At 42.3% G+C, this 23,178-nt stretch overlaps 1 protein-coding gene across 1 annotated transcript in view; it reads right to left on the reverse strand.

The window, feature by feature from the left end:
* Positions 1-4,222: 4,222 nt before the first annotated feature.
* Positions 4,223-23,178, reverse strand: part of GRM3 (glutamate metabotropic receptor 3) — a 235,593-nt gene continuing 216,637 nt past the window's right edge. The window contains exons 5-6 of the mRNA XM_036862769.1: positions 18,535-18,709; positions 4,223-4,778 (exon numbers count right to left, since the gene is read on the reverse strand). Coding sequence (XP_036718664.1) covers positions 4,705-4,778; positions 18,535-18,709 — 249 coding nt within the window. The 3' untranslated portion in view covers positions 4,223-4,704. The remainder of the gene's footprint in view (positions 4,779-18,534; positions 18,710-23,178) is intronic.

Consider the following 23,178-nt stretch of genomic DNA (forward strand, 5'->3'; position numbering starts at 1 on the left):
ATAATTGAAAATTAATTGATACTACTATTGCAATTGATATTAATTGATGTTACTATTGCAATTGTCTAGATCAGAGGCCAGCAAACTTTTTCTGGAAAGGGTCAGATAGTAAATATTTTCAGCTTTGCAGGTCATGTGGTCTCTGTTGCAGCTCTTCAACTCTGCCATTGTAGCATGAAAGCAGCCACAGACAATATATAAACAAATGGGTGCGGCTGCATTCAAAGAAATGTACTTTATGTACATGGAAATTTGAGTTTCATTTATATTTCACTTGTCATGAAATGTTACATTTCTTTTGATTTTTCCCCCCAACTATTTAAAAATGTAGAAGCATTCTTAGCTCACTGGTTTTATAAAAACAGATGCTAGGCTAGGATTTGACCTGTGAGCCGTGGTTTGTTGACCACTGGTTTTAGTCACTACACCCCACAAACAAAACTATTTGGAAGAATCTGCACAGATTTTTTGCCCTTTAGGAGTTTACACCTTCAAAGTTTCTCAAGTCTCTAGAGAGGATCAAGAAAAAAATAACCCATCACCCTCCCTTGATGATTTAATCACCCACCAGGTGACCAAGCTAGGTACTCTTCTGAGTTCCTTTTATAGTTCTGGGACTTGATTGTGGATATTGATTAGGAAGTGATAAAACTAAAACAAGTGAGTTTGTTCAAAGTCAACCAGCACAATTGATTTAAAAGCCTTTTCTCATTGTGGTTTCTATAACATTTGTTGCCAAGGTAACTGGATTTGGAGATAATATTCAATCTTACGTACAGATTTATTTCAAGTAACTATATGGAAGTAGTGTATATTGATGCATATACTGTCAGCCTAGATTCCTGAGCTCTGGCACTGGAGAGGGTCCCCTGCCAGCCCTGGAAGGGTCCATTGCATGTGTTCAGGCTGCGCACCCCTCAGTCCACACACATTTACCAAATCCTATTTTAAGACTGACTGAGCTGCAAAAGACACGTAGGATTCCTTCAGTGATTGATGGTTCAAGAAACAGACCTCCAGTCGCCTTGAACGAAATGTCCCAGTTTGGCTTTTCATTTGCTGGAATTTTCCTCATCTTATTAACGGTGACTCTTGGATGAAGTGCCCTGTCTAAAATAGCTTGTGGATATTGGTAAATTTGGTTTGGAGGGGAGTAATATTTCCTTTATCTCAGATGGCTGATTTCAGATTACCATTGCTTGGCTTAAATGAATGAGTCCAACCAGTGAGAACTGTGCAAATCTAAGCTTTCTGTCACAGAACAGGAGTGATAACTGCCTTATTCATGGGTTTGGGCCTTATTAGGGCTGTGAAGGTTAGAATTCATACTGATGTTCCATCTTCCTGGCGCCTCACTTTTCTTGGCTTCTCCGTGTTTCTAGCCTTTTGCTAAAGAGCTCTGGCACCCAGAACCCTCATGGTGGGTGCGTGGATAAAGAGGGGGCGAGCTGAGGGGCAGTGTGGGGTGCATACTGTAAGGGTACACTGGCTGAATTAACTCCTTTCAGGCACTCTCCTAATCTGTCCTCTGTGTGGTCTGCAAACCAGCTTGCCTCACACTTTGAAAATGGGACCTTTTTATTTTACCATGAGAAGCCTGAGTGCGCAAGAGAATCTGTTAATACTTGAACTAGAGAGGACACGGAGCATTCCAGAAACGGTAAACTCTCAGGAATCCAACAATAATCAACCATATCATTAGGTTCTGCTATGTTTCTTATGAGAGGGATAGACCATTCTGCTTGAGTTCCTTAAATTCAGGATGTTTTTGAAAAGATGGATCGGCTCAGTGAGTTTTATATTCTGAGGGAATGAAATGTCATTACTGGAGTTAAAAAAAAAATCAATCCAAAACCTATTTGTTTGAAATGCCTCATGTAAAAAAGATTTTATAGCTGCTATTTTCCATACAGATGCTGAAAGTTCTTGAAAAAATTACTTCTAGGGATCACACGTTAGGGGATGCACTTTTGAATAGGAAACACGGTACGAGGCAGGGAAGAAAAAGGTGACAAGAGCTGTCGGTCAACGCACTTTCAGTGCAAAGGCAGCGAGTGAGATAGAGCGGCCATAGATCGAAACCCAGCTCTCAGAAACACCCACTCAGGATTCACCCACAGCCCAATTGTCTTGTTTACAAAGATCCATGATCCATTTGATTACTTTAGGCATTAGCTGTGTCTCTGGACAACCCAACTGATATTGCCTCCCTTAGCCTGTCACATCCCATCAGTGGATTGAGTTTATTTTCTCTCCCATCAGCCTTGCCTTTGCCTTGATACTGAGCAGATGCTCGTTCTGAGTACACTTATCCAGCACTTCTGCCAGTTTCCGTCGCAACAGACTTCTTTTTCCCATCTAGTGCTGTTGAATCTGTTACTCAGTCCGCCCCACCCACTCCCCCCGAGTCCAGGTTCTTCTTTGAATATGAGAGTTTAGACACTGTTTGCACTGTTGTCTTTGAGCGTCTGGTGAGTTTTGGACACATGGATAAGGATGCTGATTCAAATGCATCCAGAAGGAAGAAGAGAATTTCTAACATAGGACTCCTCACTTTATTTCCTTCAAGGCCAGTCCTGTTGGCTTTTATGCACCTGCTCATTATTTCTGAATTTTTTTTTTTTTTTTAAGATTTATTGATTGATTGATTGCTATGTTGGGTCTTCGTTTCTGTGCGAGGGCTTTCTCTAGTTGCGGCGAGCGGGGGCCACTCTTCATCGCGGTGCGCGGGCCTCTCACTATCGCGGCCTCTCTTGTTGCGGAGCACAGGCTCCAGACGCGCAGGCTCAGTAGTTGTGGCTCACGGGCCCAGTTGCTCTGCGGCATGTGGGATCTTCCCAGACCAGGGCCCGAACCCGTGTCCCCTGCATTGGCAGGCAGATTCTCAACCACTGCGCCGCCAGGGAAGCCCCTCTGAATATTTTTAAAGTCGTACCAGTCTTGATTAACCGGGCCCTGGTTATTTAGCCTGGGGGTCCCTCATAGCCTCCTCTTCCTTCCTCTTGCTGTCTTCCTCAGTTGCAGTTCCCTCATTAGCATATTTTCCAGTCTTGTTGCTTCTTAAAGGCAAGAACTATGTGTTAATCATCTTTTTCTCTGTCGTGGGTTGAAGAGTGGCCCCTTAAAAGATAGGTACACATCCTAATGGTACTTCATTTCAAAAAAGGGCCTTTGTAGATGTCATTAAGGATCTTGAAATGAGATCACCCTGCATTATCCCTGTGGGCCCTAAGTCCAATGACAAGTGTCCTCACACAGAGAAGACGGCGACATGAAGGCGGACGCAGAGATTCGAGTGATTTGATGTCAGGAAGCTGCCAGCCACCAGAAACTAGAAGAGGGCTGGAATGGATTCTCCCCTGCAGCTAAGAGGGTGCAGCCCTGAAGACACTGAGAGTCAGTTTCTGTTGTTCTAAGCCTCCCAGTTCGTGTTAAGTTGTCAGATGAGTTACAGGAAACGAATACATCCTCTGTCCATGGTATCTGGTGCAGGACCTAGCAGATAGGTACTCAGCGAATTTGTCTACATTAATCAACGGTTTGTGACTCAAGGGTTTACCAGGGGAAATAGGACAGTGCTGGTAAGAATGAGCCAGTTTTAGCTTATCCGTGCTTTCCCTGTTTGCTCCTTTATTTAGGTTAGTAAAATATTCAGCTTTAGAGGCAAATCTGTACGCCTGAGCATTGTTCTTTGGAAAAGCACTGGAAAAGAAGATGTACATTTTTGTTGCTACGTTCAGCTCTGAACCATGAGAGTGATTTTCCAGTGGAATAACAAGATGCTTTCCCAGGCTCCTTGCTAGTAATTAAGGTTGTTTTGGGAAATGAGAGCCATCAAACCTCCCCTGGCAGGTCAGCCTCTGCAATCAGACGAATGCAGGGATGGAGAAACCCTCTCTTTGCCTCAGAGCCATATTTGGGCAAAATCCGGGCTGCCGTACAGATGTGGCTTAAAGAAACCAACAAGGGTATTATCATCTGGCCAGTGTAATCCCCTGATATTTATGCTGCCGTCAGTCAAATTCTGATCATGCGATCTGCAAAGAAGGCTACATCTGCTCACAACTCCCTCGTAGGGTAACAACTTGTGTTCAGTGTATCTAGATGTGAAGAGAAGCACAGTTAGATCATTTCTTCCAACGTTAAAAAGTAGAAATGGTCTAAAGTCAACATACTCAAATTACTTGGAATGATTAAAAAAAGTACAAGCCATTATCCACCATGCTGGAAAACCTTGAAGGTTTTATTCTCAATATCTTTGCATTAATACAGATGCTTTTTACTTTGTGCTGAGAAAAACAATCTGTTACACATAATGTAACTTTAATATACAACATAGAAACTCATCCTAAGTTAGTTACAACAAGGACCTACAAAAAACTTCATAGGAAAAAAAGTTACCTAATATCGCCACTGTATTTTCTAATAGACTGACCCTGTCAGACCCTGTCACCAATGCTCAGCTCTGTAAACAATGGTTATTTCCATGTTCTGGGGACTTGTTAATAATAGGGACACTAAAATCAGTCTAAAAAGTTCTAGCACGTCACTATATACTGTACAGTCCTTAAAAATAATTTATTGTACTGTTTCTAAAAAAAGGTACTAGGGGTGTTCTTTTGCTCTGTTTCCACATTCCGGAGCTGCACGTGAGCACTTTCATCTAACAGCCTAAAATCACAAGAACTGAACTGCAATTCACAATCACAGAGATGAGGTGGTGGAGTCGAGGACTTCCCGCCCGTTGCACACCGTCGGCACATACGTGCTTGCAGAGGCTGGAAAACAGAGCAGGACAGAAAATTCTGCATTAATCAAGGGGGCCACAGAGCTACTGGCATGGATAATCCTAGACACTATTAAAAGTAAAAAACTCATTTTAACTTGGCTTTGGAAAATGCTAGGTGATTTAGTGCTGTAGTAGGTCAACTTTCTAAACGTGCTCTGCTCAAAGTTAGTTTGTATCCTGGAACTTACCTCCATTACTGTCATACGTCTTGGAGAGAGTTGATAAGCATAATCACTGTTGAAAGAAGTCACTTGTGGGTTTAAAATTAGCTTTGGTAATCTTTAAACTGGTTAAAATACAGTGTGCAAAATTGAAAGCTCACTGCAGTTTCCTTAGACTGTTAAATTAATTACTGTTTTCAATACCTTAATTAATTTTGTTCTCTCTGGGCAGGGATGTCTTTACGTAGTGCCGTAAGTCATCTGTGAACTCCACTGCCTTAGAGAATGGTTTGCTATATTTTCATTGTTCAGTGGATAACCTCAGTGAAAATTCTAGTGAGGGCTGCGGTGCTGAGAACTTCCATTTTATAATAGTTTGCAGACAGGAAGACATTCCAAAGGGATGATTCTCTTGTTAATGACAATAGTGACGACCCTGTCAGGGTGTGAGTATAATATGGATATGTATATTCATTCTTTTTATGGCTTGTCGTTTTCCTAGATAAAATTCCTAGCTCCGTACTTGTTTTAAACAAAAGTTTTTTGTTTTTGTGAGAAATCTAGAGACAGTTAAGTTATACCTGTTTTGCCCTGAAAGCTTTTTCCTTTTACTGAATGAGAACAAAAGCAAGGAGCCCCATCCTCCATAGGATGAAACTGTATGGCCAAGAGAATCAGCTAGCGATGGCCTCACATTACCTTTTGGAGCTGAGGATGTCCCATCGCTTGACGTGTCCACCTGGACACACTCTGCCCAGGAGTAGCTGATCCTCTTGGCTACCTGACCACAGCCCAGGTCAAGCTGCCCTGTCAGCTGTCCCATTCTTTTTCTTTTCATTTTTAAAAAAAAATAAATTTATTTATTTATTTATTTTTGGCTGCTTTTGGTTCTTCATTGCTGTGCGCAGCTTTCTCTAGTTGCAGCGAGTGGGGGCTACTCTTCGTTGCGGTGCGCGGGCTTCTCATTGCAGTGGCTTCTCTTGTAGAGCACGTGCTCTAGGCACACGGGCTCAGTAGTTGTGGCTTGCGGGCTCTAGAGCACAGGCTCAGTAGTTGTGGCACACAGGCTTAGCTGCTCCGCAGGATGTGGGATCTTCCCGGACCAGGGCTCAAACCCCTGTCCTCTGCATTGGCAGGTGGATTCTTAACTGCTGCGCCACCAGGGAGGCCCTGTCCCATTCTTTAAGGGCATAGCTCTTGGTTCATAATCAGATAAACTAATTTCATGTCATGCTAAAGTGTTCATGTTCACTATCATAGTGGAAATATTCTTGCTCAATGAAATTGCATTTTTCATAGGAATTTCTTTAAACACGAAGGAAAAACTAAGTATGAAATTTGATACTACATGGCATTAAGTGGGGGAATATTCACCATCTTTGGGACACTGAAGTCTTTCAGCAGACACTGCCCCCAACTAGGGGAACTCCAGCCTCTCAGTTTTGCACCGATTACTTGTCTAGGTTTGTGAGAAAATTATAAAGTCAAGTCTGTGTGGCTGCCTAAGGTTACAGTGGAGTCCTGTGACATGGTAACGCTTTTGGAGATGTTTTCCTTTTATCATTTTTAGAATGAGGTTCAGTTTTTTTTACAATATGAGCCCACTAAGAGCTGCAATATCTTGGGGGACAGGGATGGCATAATCTACATCTCCTGAAACTTCTACAATGAAGACATAGGGTGTGCCAGATAAATGCTTGATGGAAGGTGATAGTGATAATAATTCCAAATGTGAGGGCATTCATTTATTCTTTGCAAAGCTTCTTAGTATACTTTATCTAAGTCTCGCTTCATCAAAGCTAGGTAAGGCAAGAGAAAGAACAAGGTGAAACGGAGCCCAAACAAGAGTGCTCCTGGCCATTCACTATGTGCGTTCTCTGCAGCTTCCTTGTAACCAACTGTCTGTCTACTTGGCATCTCCATGTGGCTGTTTAATAGACATTTCAAAGTCAAGTGGCCAACGCATAACTTTTGATTCCCTAACCTGTCCCCATTTAGTCTTCCTTTCCTCAGTGAATGGTCTCACCACCTGGCTAGTTATCCAAACCGAAAGTCTAACATTTAAGCTTCTTTCCTTTTTTGTCTCTCCTCGCGTGTCAAACCCATGCTCAAGTCCAGTCAACTCAGGCTCCATCTCCAACTACTTCTATCTCTGCATCCAGCGCCCCGGTCCAGGCCAGCATTCCCTCTCTCTTGGCCACTGGAATAACTGCACTGCTGGGCTCTCCGTGTCCACCCTCGCTTCCCGGCAATGCTTTCTCTATACAGTAGCCAGAGTATTTTTAAATGGAAGTCACCTACCTACACACCTCCTGTGGCTTCTCTCTGTGCTCTCCTTACTCTGGTTTATCCATCCCAGCATGATTCAGACCATGCCTATCTTTCTGAATTCACCTAATTCTGTGCTCCCGCCCCTACGCTTTTTTGCTTTTGTTCTTACACACAGAATACCTATTTCTCAGTTTCTGGCCTTTTGTAATAGCTGTTGCCTCTGCCAGGAATGTTCTTCCCTCTCTTAATCACATATCTGGCTCTTTCCTGTCATCCACGTGTGAAATGTCACCCTCTGAAAAAGACTGTCATCAGGCCACCTAGTCTGAAGTAACCAACCAGTTTCTCTCTGTTATGTTATCCTATTTTAAAGCTGAGTTTTTTCCTTGCCTTTTTTGTTTTTTTCTTAGTGTCTTACGTCTTATACTCTTGACTAGAAAGTATGCTGGGACTCTGCTTGTCTTTTTCATTCTTTTATCCCTATTGCTGGTCATGGAATAGACGCTGTATAAATATTTTCTGAATGATTGTATGAATGGTTGCCTTTCAAAGAATGGGGGAACCAAGAAGTTTAAAGAAAGAAATAATCTATTATCCTGAAGAAATGACCAGCAAATGTGAGGCCTTTCGGCAGCCTCATTTTGGAGCAGGTTGGCCTTTCTGCTTCTCAAGCCACGTGGTGGCATCGACCATCACCCACGCCTGCAAAGTACTGGCTGGGGCTGTGAGCATCCCATAAGCAGGCATGCTGCCTTTGACATTTTGACTAAGCTCTTCATCTTTTCCAGGATCAAATTTTATTATTTCTGTGCAGGTTTTTCATTTTCAGAGGTTGAAGAGGAATGATGTGTCACGGGGGTACGTCTAGGAGAACCAGGGATTAGTGTGTCAGTGCTCCTTGCTGTCGACCTTGAACTAGTCTAATCCCCTCTCTACCTGCACTTTTAAAGATGGTATCAGAAACCTACTCCGATGTTCACCATACTCTTCTGGAATTTAGTGTAATTCTGTTCTTAAGTGTGCACTTATGACTTGCTTGCTCACTGCATTCTAAGTTCTTAAAAATTGGGTATATTTTGACCATGTAGGTAAGAAGCACATGGGCTGCAAAGATAGCCACATGGAAAATCCTCAAGCTTATTATTGTCACATAATCTTCTACTAAACACCCTGTGGACATCATTATGGAAGGTTACAGAATAGCCTGGAATAATCTACCTGCTTTGTAGAGACGTTAAAGGGAACACTCTATGTTAGAATGTCTAAACTCTTTGAGAGGAAGATAATGCAAATTCAAGGTCTTCTTGCAAGGAATAACGACAGCAAAAAGCCCCACAAGACTCTTCAGTTATTTTTTTTTTCCCTAAACACTTTTTAGTGTATTGAAGGGGATTGTAACTTGTATTTTTCTGCTTCTCTTTTACTGTTTCATCTGTAGCTTTTGCCAGTGCATTTTTTTATTATGTAAAAAATATTCTCATTTTGGTACATGCTGCTGAATATAGCAGAGGAAATTACTGTTTTATGAGTTTACCACCTCAATTACTTTGCCTTTCATAAATATTTTACATATGCTTCTGTATTAGCCCATCTGTTATTCCCCAAGGTAGTAAAATATGTGGAAGAGGAAAGTGCTGTCATTTTCGTGTGTGTGTTTGTGATGAGCTTTTCTATGATTTCAATGAAATTCTCATGAGATTTTTAATGGCATAAGTTTAACCTATTTTCTTAAGTGAGGTTAGGCAGATTTCTGTAATCATCCTTTCTGTCAGAAATAAGAGGTGTGCAGGCTTATTTTTGGCTTTTCTGGGAGTGAGGGTGAGTAGCAGCTGTTACTCTAGGCTAACGTGGTACTTTTTGCTCTTTAAAATGAAAAGTGAAGGTAGCTGAAAAAGACCTAATAAGGTCCACAGCTGACCACAGAAGGACCATTCACACCCATCAAAAGGTATGTTTTGCTTCACAAACTTGCTGAAGCTTTAGAGATCAATGCAGCCAAGTGGCAGCTTTGTCTAGCACCGTGACATCCACTTTTCTTGTACCAGTAAAGCAGAGACTGGCCAGGCTTTGGAGAAAGTGACCCGATTTTTTCTAAGTAACTGGGCCCTCAATCAATGCTAAACATATTTATTTAATAGATTCTCTTGGATGCCAAGTCTGTTAGTCAATTTAGTGACTGAGACTTGGTTCCTGAGAATCAGTGTGTTACTCTGTGTAATAGATCAGACTTGGAAAAAAATAAAACAAACATTTAAACAGAAGAGACATTCTAGTCTGTTCCCATCTGTTCCATTTCCTCGCTCCTGGTGACCCCAAATAATTTCTCCCAGCATGTCTGCTTTTTTAGATATTTTAATTCTGTGGTCATGGAATACAGTTTCCATCCGTTATTTGTTGCCTTGTCCTCCTGCTTTGTCATTGAACCTGGTTTTTTACTCATCACCTTAATTTACCTGTGCTGGGGCCCCTTGGTCCCATTTCAAAAGAAGTGTGTGTGTTGATCATGTTGTCTGGGCAGATGTGACACTGCTAGCCACTTGTTTGGTAGCCTTGCTATGTCAGAGATTTCTCAGTGGGAGACTGAGAATCCATTATTAATAAACGTGGGCTAGATTCTCAGGGGGTGTTTCCCCCTTTATGACCAAAGTAATTGTCTTAAACTGTTACTAGTAGTCTTAAGAGGAAATCATATTCATTATGATGTTGGATAGAAATCTGTAAACATAAGATTTAGTTTCCAAGTGTGGAGTTAGAACTTAATGAAAGCAAAGACTTCTTCATTCAGTGATTCATTTCTTAGGAGACAAGATTCATGGGAAGAGAAAATACGCGTGTACCTTTGTAGAGACCGCGATGCAACTTAATTACCTCATGAACAGAAATTCCACTTGGTCTTCAACTTAATACCTCAGTCCACTGTTGCCACATCATGCCGTCCTTTCCAATCATGTTCTTTTATTCTCTCTTCCCTCCCCCAAGAAGTACCAGAGTTGGATGCACAATAATTTGTAAATAAAAGGACTCAAGAATGTTTTGTACTATTCTACCTATTTTTCATTCTTCTCACATCCTCTTAGTTGCTTAACATCTCCTGTTTCCCCTCTTTTCTATCCAAATGTGTTTTCAGGCGAGGAGCAGAAACTCATTCACCCCAAGGCTCAAACAGCTAATAGGAGCTATAAGTGCTACTACATCTAGGGGTCCAAATCAAAAGCCGAAAGGGTTAAACTCTAATAAAATGATGTCAGGCATTGCTCCTTCTTTCTAGTGGAGCTGATCCTGTCAGCCTCACCTTCCAGTTATCCACAGCCTCTGCACACTGTCTTAGCTTCCATTGCTACCAACCCGATTTAAGCCACCAGCATCTGGGTTAGGCAGTAGCCTGCTAAATGAGGTCTCGGCCTGCTCGCTGTCTTATATTCTGCCCACACCGCCAAAACCATGCTTTTAAAGTCAGGTCCTGCCGCAGCTCCGATGAAACCCTTCAAGTGTTTTCTCAGTTCTTGCAACAGAGAAGTACAAGTCCTTAAAAAAAGTCCTTAAAAGTGACTTCCAAAGTCCTACAAGATCTGCTCCGTCTTTGCCCTGCGTCTCCTGTCACTTTCACCTTTATTCATTTCCCTCTAGCCTCATTGGCCTCTTTGATGTTCTTCTAACTTTGGACCTTTGCATTTGCTGTTCCCTCTGCGTGGAATGTCTTTCCCCCAGATATCGGCCTGGCTCCCTTCTTTCGTTTCCATCATGTCTCTGCTCAGTGTCACCTTATCACTTCCTTCCACTCTGTAAAAACAGTAACTCTCTGTACCCTCGGTCCACCTTATTTGCCCATGTCCCATATTATTTTCTTCGCATCACTTATCAACACCTGAGTTATTAAGCATTGTCGGTTTGTCTGTCTGTGCCCCCTCTTGCCTGATTAGAATGCAAGCACCATGAGTGTAGAGTTGGTCTGTTTTGTTCATTACCACATCTCCAGTGCCTAGAGCTGAGCCTGGGCACAAAAGTTTCTTCAGTGAAGGAGTGAATTATCCAACAAATTGGTCACATTTACTTGGTTAGTGGTTTCTCTCCCAAAGCCTCTGAAATTATTCCAGGTAAGGCAGACATGTTAAAAAATTTTTTTCCATATGAGTAGGCATTTTCCTGCTCTAGGCGCAGAGATATTTCCATTTATAGATGTCCTCCAGAGAATTTCACTAAAAATGAAAAGGAAGTCATAGAAATAGCATATAATAAATTGATGTTAGACCCTTTGCTTTGTTTTAAGGTTTTGATCATCTGAGATCAGTGTATGGGCAGTATTTGATTAAATATATATTTTCTTTTTTATTGACATATATACATAGTTCTCAGCATGGTACCCTGTTCCCAAAGGCGTTAATAAATTTGGGGTTACATGGAAATGCAGATGACTATAGGTATCTCTCATACAATACCAGACTCTCTGGTTTAGGAACTCTCTTTGAGCTACTGTGTTTACATTCTGTTCTAATGTACAATACAGAAGAGAAACTGTACAATGTAATGTAATTCAAGAAAGTGATGCTTTTAAAAAACTATGGAAATGAGAGAAATTATATCTCTGACATAAACATTAACTGTATTCATTTGTCTTCATCAAATCACATTTTCTAAGAAACTTAGTGGGTAGCCCCGTTGGAATATCAATGCCACACCTTGTCTGTGTGCAGCCTGGGTATGGGGATCACCGGGGGCTCAAAGAGACATGATTTATGCTGTTGAACTCCCTGGTATGGGCTTTTGAGAGGAACACAAGTCTGTACTCATGCTGGTAGAACAAGATGCTGTCATGTGTGGTGCTTAAGAGAAAGCTTTTAACTTGAAAAAAATCACTGCAAGTGCAGATGCTAAGATTCTCACTGTCAGAATAATCTCTGAGATGAATTTTGTAACTGAGCTGGGGCAGAAAATCCAGAGGCCACAGGAGCCATAGAGCAGCTTTTGAGAGTTTTATCTATGACTTCAGTTATCAAATTCCTTAAAGTACCTAATAGATGGGACCCTGGTTTTCTCATCTATAAATGTGTTTGTTAGAATAAATGATCCTTAACATCCCTTCCAGCTCCAGTCTGTGTGTTAAAGAAGGTGGGCTCTAGCTGCTTGGGGAAAACCTAGCAAAATAGTAGAGGTCAAGAGAAAATGATTTAAGGGTTGCTTTAGAGTGGTTGTGAGACAAGTAAATGGAAGTGTCAAATAAAAGAAGGAGAGGTATTAAACATCAATTTCCTAATGTATATAGGGTTACCTATTATAGCTGGAGACTATCCTCCCATCCTCAATGAGGGAATGAAAGGGAATAGAAAGAATGAGGTTCTCAGGAGTGCTGTGGACTTTGCTCTCTTGAGGGAAAATGGATTGACATCTATCTGATTTGGATGTACTAGGTGTATTCTGCCTGGAAGCAAATGGCTCAACTTGCCGAAAACTCTAGGCTCTTCCTACGTTGGTCAGAGAGGATTTATGTTTATAATATATTTATGCCTGTGGCGAAGAAGACGTTCATTTCAGTCTGGGGTGCCAAATAACTTCCTAATTGGCTGACCAGTCATCATGGGACTCCCTGAACTGTAAAGTGCGGGTATATTATGCTGTTTTTCTAGACTAACACCGTAGAGAAGAAACTTGGCATTATGTGTGTGTGTGTTTTTTTTTTTAATAAAGTCCTGTTCAGAGTTGAACAATGGCTTGCCCCGGCCAACTGGGGTATCTTCAAAGCTTGGCCATTGATAGGTGCAAAAGCTTGTCCTCATGCACTTGCTTTCTGTTGCTGAAGCTCTGTGGCAAATTATACCGTGAAACTAGAAGGCAGGTCCCTCGATCTTTTTAGACTGCTGCTTTCTTTCTATAATGTGCAAATGCTCAGTGATAAACAATAATTCTATTAATTGAGCAGTTCGCACATTACCACCTAGACAAGTGACTTTCTGAATAAGGTTGTGGCAGAGAAAATCAATCTCCATTTGCCCATGGCTCCTCCGGGACCCAAATCTGGGCATCATTAATTAGCAGAAGGCTCTTGGCTGATCTTAATGATAATGACGTACATACATCTGAATGATCACCATGAGCAAGAGAAATACACATCCCCGGAGGACCACGTCTGGGTACATAATAGCTCTGAGGACTGTTGGACACCCTCCATTTCTTTCTTCTCCCCCCGGTCTACGCTGATGCAAACCCCTATTAGTGTCAGCAGTATTCTGACCTGCGCACGGCCTGTAGGATTTTATGCTGCCAGACCTCACGTGTACATCCAGCTTGTCTCCCTCAAAATGGCGCCATTCGCTTACATTCTGCACCCATGCTGGTAGAACAAGATGCTGTCGGGTGTAGTGCTGAAGGGAAGGCTTTTAATTAAAAAAAAAAAAAAAAATCATTGAATTTGCAGATGCTGAGATTCTCAGCATACGTTCTTGATTGCCTGTCTTTGGGAATCAGCTCTGGGAAGCTCCTTTGCTTCTAAAGCTGAAGAAAACAAAGAATGACCTCTTTTTTTTTCTCTTCCAAATACAAAGGATGTTTACTTATGTGTGTGGGTGTGGGAGTGGCATTATAAGTATGAGCTTAGGATTTCAGGGTCTCTGAGTTGTACTGCTATTGCAGGGTGCATTCCCACCTTCAGTAAATGTTTGCTGAGTGGCCAGGTGCTTCTATGGGAGAAATGCCTTCTGTGGAGGGTTCCGGACAGCAATGGGGGAAATGACTGTGCTGGGATGTGGCTCTTGGGCAAAGGATGGGACTTCAAGGGCCTCTCCTTCTCTGAACCCAGGGCCTCCTTTCTCTTTGAGGGCATCCAAGTGGAGCTCCCTGCTCTGCACTGATAGCAGTGGATGAAGCAGACAGGATGGTTTGGGCCAAGGTTCTCAAACCGTTTTCCTTGGACCATCTCTGTTGAACCAGCTGGAGTATCTGTTACCGACCAGACTCCTGGCCTTTACCAAGACCCCATGATACAAAGGGTGGGGGCTGGGAATCTCCATTTCAAAGAGTTTTTTTTTAATATGCAAATATTGGGGACAACTGGCCTATGGGTACACTTAGTGGAGAAAAGTTACTGTTTCCTTTATTTTTATTATTCTGACTCCCACTGTATGTAGTTAATCAGATACAACTAAAATTGGTCTCGTTTGCATACAGCAACATGTAAACATTTCTCAAATGGTGAGTTTTCCAAGTTGTCCTTAACGATGTTCTTTCTTCCATGCCTGCTTCTGAGTTAGGCCGTGCTTTTCTATCTTTTGAGAGCAACTGCTCAGATTTTAAAACCCTCTAACTGATCTTCTTTCTGCTGTCAACCACCTTAGCTGCAGTCAGGGAGCTCACTTAGACTCCAGAGTGATGTGGTATCTCTGCTTCTCTCTCGCCAGAGAATTCACCCTGAATTAATATGGCCGCACCTTCAAGGTGACTTCTTGGTATTGCATAAGGTTAAGAGTGTCATGTCACTGTATCCCTGCTAAGGGTGCAGTACCGGTTGGATTTGGGATTTGGAGAGTGCAGCATAATAAGAATGGCCACAACTTCTTTGAGCGATGGAGCTTGCCTCCCTCCCCTTGAATGTGGGTGGGCTCTGTCATGCTCTCTGGGTCCCACGTGGAGAGGCGTCCCACCAAGGCACCACGTATGAGAGTGAATCACTGTGGACCCTCCAGATCAGTTCAGTCTCAGCTGACACCACAGAAGGACCCCTGTCAAGGCCTTGCAGAGCAGGTGGACTGCTCAGTCAAGCCCTGCCTGAATTCCTGACCCACTAGATCAAGAGAGATAACAAAAGGGATTTCTCCTAAGCCACTAAATTTGGGGGAAGTTTGTTATGCGGGACTAGATAACTAAATGTGTCTGTGCGGGGGGTAACTCCGTTGCTATACCGGCTTACTCTCGTCCATACATGGGGTTTTTGTTTTTACCTCTGGAGGCACTAAGTCAGAAAACCAGAAGCAATACCGGTAACAATAATCCATTGGAATAAAATGCCTGCAAATACTTAACCAGAAGAACATAAATTATGTACAACCTAAGAAAAACATATGCTGTACTTAATGCAGAGCATTTTAAGGATTTTTCTTGATTCTTTAAACAGCATACTTCCCAGTATTTAGGAGGGAAATGGATATTAATTGAGCTGAATCTATAATGGAGGAAACAGGCACTGAAATGTTAAACCAGTTGCTTAAGTTTTCATCATAGTGGGTCAGTAACGCGTTTATACATAGAACTAGATCCCATAGGCAAGTGGCTTTCAAATACGTTTGACTGCAGTTCATAGAAATAAATATTTTACCTGAACCTGGTACCCATATGTAAACTTGAGCAAACTTGGTGAAATACTACTTACCCTATTACATATGATACACTCTAAAATACTTTATCCTCTTCTCTTTTATTTTTATATTTTTTATTATTATTATTTTTAAATGTCCAGGTCAGTTTTATTTTAATTAATTAATTAATTAATTTGGCCACGCCGTGCGGTATGCGGGATCTTAGTTTCCTGACCAGGGGTCGAACCTGTGCCCCCTGCATTGGGAGTGCGGAGTCTTAACCACTGGACCGCCAGGGAAGTCCCTCTATTTCCTTTTTTTAAAAAAATGCTGGTCAAACATGCTAAATAAATTTCATGACCCATTAATGGATTACATTCTACAGTATGAAAAACACTGCCCCAGACACTAACCTTCCTGGGACCAGGGATTCTGTCTGATTCACCACTGTGCTTAGAAATTTCTGGTGTACAGAAGGCATTCAAGCATTTAATGACTGAATGAATTTCATGACAGTGGTTCCAGTTTATTAAAATGGGAAGGATACTAATCACAAGTCAGGAAATCCAGTGTCAACTCTTGAATCATTGCATATCCTTGAGAAGTAACTTCTCTTATTTTCTCACCTATAAAATAGAACTTGTGATATCTTGTACACATGGGATGAAATGAGCCCACAAATATTAAACTATCGTGAGTAAAAGATAAAGAATTACAAATAAAAGATCAATGGATTCGTTACTTATTCGTTACTTTGAAATGCCTAGAGATACCACTCAAATACTTCACTTTGTTACTTTACTGCCACTTCTTTAATTTGGATTAATTAGAGGAAAATTGTGGGGAAAATGAGATCTAAATTTAGACCTTTTTAAAGAAAAAAATTAAATTTCACTGAGTAACAAAGTAGTCCTAAAATGTTGGGCAAGGTACCTCGTACCTTGAAGTATTAGTTGGGCCACTAGCAGATTAGACACTGAGTGACAGCTTAAGCAGGTCCATGGCAGTTGCAGTACATTGTTTTTGTGTAAATGGACATTTCTGAAATTCTGAGGGGAGACTTGATTGGGTAAAGTGTCCTTGTTAACTCTTCAGGAATTTATTAATTCCTAGTACATACATTAGAAAATGCCACCATATCTAAATTACTGAGGTTTGGATGTATGAGATCTGAAAAATGTCTGGGGAAGACTTAGGGACTCTGCTAAATTGTTTTAATAACAGCCAAGAGCTCTAAGCTATCAACAAGACTCTTTCTGCCCAGAGGTAAGTCATGCTGCATAGCCTAGGGTAATTTTCCTTTTGTTCTCCCTGGAAAGTTTACCAAGTACGTAGTTCATGGGAAATTTCCCGGCTTGTTTTCTAGATGAAGTAGCACAATAAGGTGGTTTGGTGCCCTGGCTTTGAAATCAGAGAAACTGGCTCTTAAGTTCTGGTTCTGCCACTTTCAATACGTGTGACCTTGGGTAGATCTCCAAGAGCTGTGAGCGTTAAATAAGCTATATCACATGTGCACACATGTATGGAGTATTTAGCACAATGCCTAGCACAAAGGCAACAATAAATGATAGTTCCTCTTAGCTGTATTATTGTTGTTTTTATTAGTTATTATTATTAGTTATATGCCAGTTCTTTCTGGTCTGGACTAGCTAGCTTTTATAGTTCAGCTGCTAGAAAAGAGATTTGTTTGCTCAAGAAATAAGCAGGTTTCTTGAAGGTTCAAGGAAAATTATTTCACAAGTTTTACCAGGTCCTGGGACTCAGCCCTCGTGACACCTGGAAATTTAGCTGAAAGGTCTCCACCTCTATAGCAGCTGAGACCGAGGAGTGGTATACACACAGCGCATCACTGAACATGTGCTGTCAGCCATCAGTCTTCCCTTTGTTTGCTAGGAAAAGGGCAGCCCAATGAATTGTGCACTTTGTTGGAGAAACTGGGGCACTAATGCGATTGCTCACTTTGTGATGCTGAGCTATTTCGAAGTTTCCTTTCTAATCGGCTCGGGGCAAAATTGTGAAGTAGTCATTTGTCTCTGTCACTTCCAATCCTCCTTCCCCCCACCCCCCTTCCCCTTCCTGTCCCCCCCCCTTCCCCCTCATCCTTCTGTCAGTGAATTTCTCCTACTTCATACCATAGATTAGCTGAAAATGGCTTAAAAGATTGTCCCCTTTAGCTATGTTTGTGTTTTAGATGCCTCTAAAGAATTAAATGATTCTCCAAGGATACTGTTTCAGATATTTGCAGGCCAGGAGGTGAGAGAATTCTGGCTGGGAGTTACCCTGGTATCTTTCAGTTAGCACTGCCTTCTCAGCTGAAAAAACATTGTGTCTTTGTCTTTGAAATAGGAGGAAGATCTATTCTAGCATTTTCCAAAGTGTATTCCATGGGATATGCAGTTGATTTTACTGTGATCAATTACTTTTAAGAAACCATAAATAACAAAGTGAAACAGGTTTCCCTGCTGTAGAGATTCTTAAAAACCTTTATCATGCTCATGTCAAAGGAGGTGCTTTGAACTTCCAAGTGGGTGTTTAGGATGTAGCATTTTCCACCTTATTTGATTATCTTCCTCTTTTAATTTTTATGAAGCACCTTCAGTATCTATGTGACACAGAACATACTTTACAGAGCACCAATCTAGTCCAACCCTCTAGGCCAACTAAGGAAGGAAACAGTAAAGTGATGTGCTCAAGGTTACCTGTTGACCTAGTTGCAAAGTCAGGACTAGAAACTTGGTTCTCTGACTCTACAACTTGGTCAAAAATCCCATTTGTGGTTATGGATTTAGTGTCTGTCATCCCTGCTAGACCGCATACTGCCCAAACCGAAACTTGACCTCTTCTGCTTATCACTGTATCCTTAGCACCCAGCACAGTACCTGGCACACAGTGATCAAACCAGCACTTACTAAATTGAATTGAGATTGATTATGGGGATGGACATGTGTTGTCTGTTGCTGTCTATGTCTGTTGCTTCTCCTAGCCTGCTCCCTACTACAGTGAAGGGGTCAGTGTCAAGTTCCATACTTACACTGAGAATACGTGGTCCCAGTTCCACTGACACTGAACCTGTTCAGGTGCAGTCTGTGTGTGACCACGTTCTTCTGGGGTTGAAACAGGATGATGTGCACCTTGGGTGCAAACAAACAGCCCAGGACCACGAATCCGCTCAGGCTAACCGAGATGCACATGGTCGTTGTCTGCACCTATAAGAAAAGATTGCCTAGTTAAGTGTCTTGACTGTAAATTCAATACAGTGGCCAACTCAAGAGAGCACTGAAAAAAGAGCAAACTGAAAAAAACCCAAATCATCCACAGTTCTGTTCTTATTCTAGCCAAACCAATACAGCAATTATATTGGATCTTCTGAGTTTGGGATGCACATGGAAACATTGCTTAGGATTTGTAAGCAAACGCTCTTCGTGTTTGGTGTCCTGAAGGCTTGCCAAGACTTCACACGGATTTTCTTGTTTTGTTTGTTTTCTTCTTTACTTTGTATAAAGATATTTCTGCAGAGCCACTGAAGTCAGAATCTTAAAGAGTCAAATATCAGTATTCAATGATGAAGTGACCAGATAACTGATAATTTGAGTCAATCAACTTGGCTTGTTTAAGGTTTACTATATTATGAACAAATCTGGTCCTGTTTCATATTTCCATTTCTCTTTCTTGCTGGGAGCTCTGTCAGCTCTTGGTTTCCCTACTCAACACTGGGGGACATTATCAACTTTCTTCTGGGGTACCTATTCTTCTAATTATTTCATTAGCATCTCTCTGGAATTTTGTTACATCAGGTGCTCACTGTTCCATCTTTCTGTCCTCCAGGCTTCTATGCACCCATCCTTGACAGAGAATTGTCCCTTGCTCCCTCTTTGCTTCCCCTGAAAGCAAACCTCAGATCTAGGTTTTATCATCTCTTCTTTTCATTCCCTTGCCCACACTCTTCATCTTCTCCGCTCTCCTCATTTATCCTGGCTTCAGCTCCCATAGATTTTCTGGAAAATCCCAAATTAGATTCTACATATTTAATCACTTTCAGTATGAAAAATGGAAATTAATTATTTCTTCTATCAGTTTCTACTCAGAGTAACTATGGTAAATCCTAGAGTCATTTTAGAGTTCTTTTTCCTTTTTCCCCAGCCGATGCTATTACCAGATAGCAATAATTTCTCATGCCCTAAAGTGTCTAACCTTCCTCTGTAATCAAAGGAAGCTGAAGACTGAACAGTTAACTGCAAGAGCCACATAACTTTAGAAGACTTCTTTCTGTTTTGGATTTTTAAAAAATCAGGTTACGCTTGTATCATAATTCTTCAGACTCTGGTTTTACTTTAATTGCTGAAAGTAAATCTCTCCTCACTATCTTTTTTTTTTTAATTTAATTTTATTTTTGGCTACGTTGGGTCTTTGTTGCTGTGCGCAGGCTTTCTCTAGTTGCGGCAAGCGGGGGCTACTCTTCGTTGCGGTGTGCGGGCTTCTCATTGCGGTGGCTTCTCTTGTTGCGGAGCACGGGCTCTAGGCGCACGGGCTTCAGTAGTTGTGGCTCGCGGGCTCTAGAGTGCAGGCTCAGTAGTTGTGGCTCACGGGCTTAGTTGCTCTGTGGCATGTGGGATCTTCCCGGACCAGGGCTCGAACCCGTGTCCCCTGCATTGGCAGGCGGATTCTTAACCACTGTGCCCCCAGGGAAGCCCTCTCCTCATTATCTTAAAGCTCTTGCTCCCCTAACCACTCCAGGGCTCTCCAACTTGGTCCCCAGTTTCAGGCTCTTCTCTCTTTTGTCAGCTTCTCAGAAAAGTCTACTATCTAATTCCATGATGGAAAAGCCTTGATAAATCATAACTATGTTATTTACAGCAAGTCCATTACTGATATAATTTTTTTTTTTACATATATGTATAATATGATATTAGAACTGTGCTGTTCCTGCCTCGGTTTTGACCGTGGTGCCAATGTGAAAGCTATCAGATATCCCAGTGAGGGTGAGACAAGTTCAAATGTGCACATTTTCAAGAAAACCTTCTGTAACTTTGCAACTCCTCACATACTTTAAGACATTACAGGGAGAGGAGAAGGGAGGCTTCTGTGAGGAGATCTTGCCCAAAGCTGTGCTGTGAATTCCATGCCCTCCACCCCTTAGGGGGATTGTGTCCATCTCTTCGCTTAAAGCTTACAGGAGAGGGCACACTGTGGCCCTTCACAGAAGGTCTGAGGTTTTTCTGTGGTTGGGAGGATGCCCTGCCTGGGAGCCTGATTCCTGTCTGGAAAATCTAGAAGGTGAGAAATGGCTAGTCACTTTTGTAGCAGAGCAAGGAGACTTGCTGATGTATTGAGATAGTCCTTTACTCTAAAAATTTATCAAAACAAACGCTATGTGAGTGGTATGCCAGACAAGATGAGCCATTGTGGGTCGTCTAGGGCCCATATGGAGGGGCCTGGAGTCCTTCTCAGACGGAGGCTAGAGGGGCGTAGCTCGATGTCCTGGGCCTGACTGTGACAACTCAGAGTAGCGAATTGCCAGCCAACTCACTCAAGGACTTGCGGGAGAAAAAGGCCAGCAGGACCTTTCTGATGATCAGGTGAAAGCACCCTTTAATCATCTTCCAGGTTATGCCAAGGATGTGTCTTTAGCCACTGCGGACTTAGAGATCATAAAGTCATCCTGTTATGTAAGAACCATCCTACTTCTTCCTTATTACTCTCTAACTGGGCCTGAGAGGGAAATAGCAACTGGTGGGCTGGGGAGTGTGAGCTGGGAGAAAGGGGAAGCCAACCACTGCAGCTCCAAGGCAGGCCAGACCTCAGGAGAAAATGATACTGAATGTTAAGTCATGATATGATTTGATAACTACGTAGGACAAGGCATTTGAATTTCCTACTAGAGACTTTTTTCCATTGAAAATGATTGTAGGACCTTATGTCACCTAAGGGCACACACATTCACGGGCCTATACCAAGGTCATGAGAGTTTTCATTCATTGATGTATCCCCAGCACTAGGATGGTGTCTCGCGTAAGGTGAATGGTCAGTGTTTGGATGTATCCACTGGAATTTCCATCCAGGGGTGGAGGGGTAACTAATCTCACTAACTACTAAAGGGACACTGGGAGGCATAACTAAAGGTGCGTTTTGGTCATAGTTTATGCTGCATATTTTTCAGTATACCTGTTTTAAATTTAATACCTTTTAATTTTTTTCAAAGCCCAAGTATCAGCCTCATAGTTTCAGTTGCCCAGTTCCCTCTATAACTCACACTATAAAGAGTCTGTATTTATCTATAATTATTTGTCCTGTGTCTTTGAACACTCCCAGTGCATGCTGCTTTGTTTTCATCTTCCTCAAGCTCCTAGAAACACTTGACATGATTAATCACTTCCTGGATACATCCTTCCCTCACTGGACAGTTCCTTGTCTGAGTTACCTTTGCTGACTTTTTCTCTTCTACCTGAATTCTAAGTGCTGGAGTGTTTCAGAACTCAGTTTTGGACACTCTTCTCTTTACCATCTCATTGAGTTCTGTGGCTTAAGTACCTCCTATATGGATGATATTCATATATGTAGTACTAGTTCCAACTTATCTTCTGGGCTTCCAGACCTATACATTCAACTGCCATCCTGGCATATTGTTGTGGATGTGTAGTAGGCAAATCAGAATGAATATGTAAGCAGAACTTGATCCTTTCCTCTGAGTATCTCCATTTAAGTGACACCAAATGCCACCCACTTGTGCAAGCCAAAAACCTGAGAGTCATCCTTCATTTTGCCTTTTCCCTTACACCCACACATCCAATCCAATAGCAAGTTCTGTTGGTTCTTTTGGAAGATAATCCTTTATGGTCTCTTGGGCTTCTGTATGTCTTTCAAGCAGCGACTCTGACTGCCTTTGTGCTGGACTTTCTTTTCAATGGTATTTTTATAGCAAAGAGCCCTAAAAGATAGAGGTAGTGCCTGTGGAACAAAGGACCAGCATATCACTCATTAGAAAAGATTCAGGTTCCCTAATCTCACTGTTCCTCCCTGTAATGCCACCACTGACTGTGCCGTGGTCACGGTGCCCTTTGCATAGCCTGTGGGAAGGGGGGCTCAGGGAACCAGAGCCAGTGCGGAACTCTGGCTACTGCTGTTGCTTTGAGTCATAAAGTCCTTTTTGTCAGCGTCAACAAAACTGTGGCAGGGGGCTTCCCTGGTGGCGCAGTGGTTGAGAGTCTGCCTGCCAATGCGGGGGACACGGGTTCGGGCCCTGGTCTGGGAGGATCCCGCATGCCGCGGAGCGACTGGGCCCGTGAGCCACGATTGCTGGGCCTGTGCGTCTGGGGCCTGTGCTCCACAACAAGATAGGCGGCGATGGTGGGAGGCCCGCGCACCGCGGTGAGGGGTGGCCCCCGCTTGCCGCAGCTGGAGGAAGCCCTTGCACAGAAGCGAAGACCCAACACAGCCATAAATAAATAAATAAATAAAATTAAAAAAAAAAAAAATTTAAAAAAAAAAAAAAAAAAAAAAAGAAAACTGTGGCAGGCTAACATGGTAAGTTAGAATCAGTCAAGTACAATCTCAGACTCTTCGGTCTTTGACAGTCGTGACGGTGAGATCGGAAAGGCTTTCTCAGAGAGGAAGAATGAGGGCCTTGAGGGCTGATGAACAGGCCTTGAGAGAAGTCCATGGGGATCCGCAGCAAACA

The sequence above is a fragment of the Balaenoptera musculus genome, chromosome 9 (genome assembly GCF_009873245.2).
Source record: "Balaenoptera musculus isolate JJ_BM4_2016_0621 chromosome 9, mBalMus1.pri.v3, whole genome shotgun sequence".
Classification (NCBI taxonomy): domain Eukaryota; kingdom Metazoa; phylum Chordata; class Mammalia; order Artiodactyla; family Balaenopteridae; genus Balaenoptera; species Balaenoptera musculus.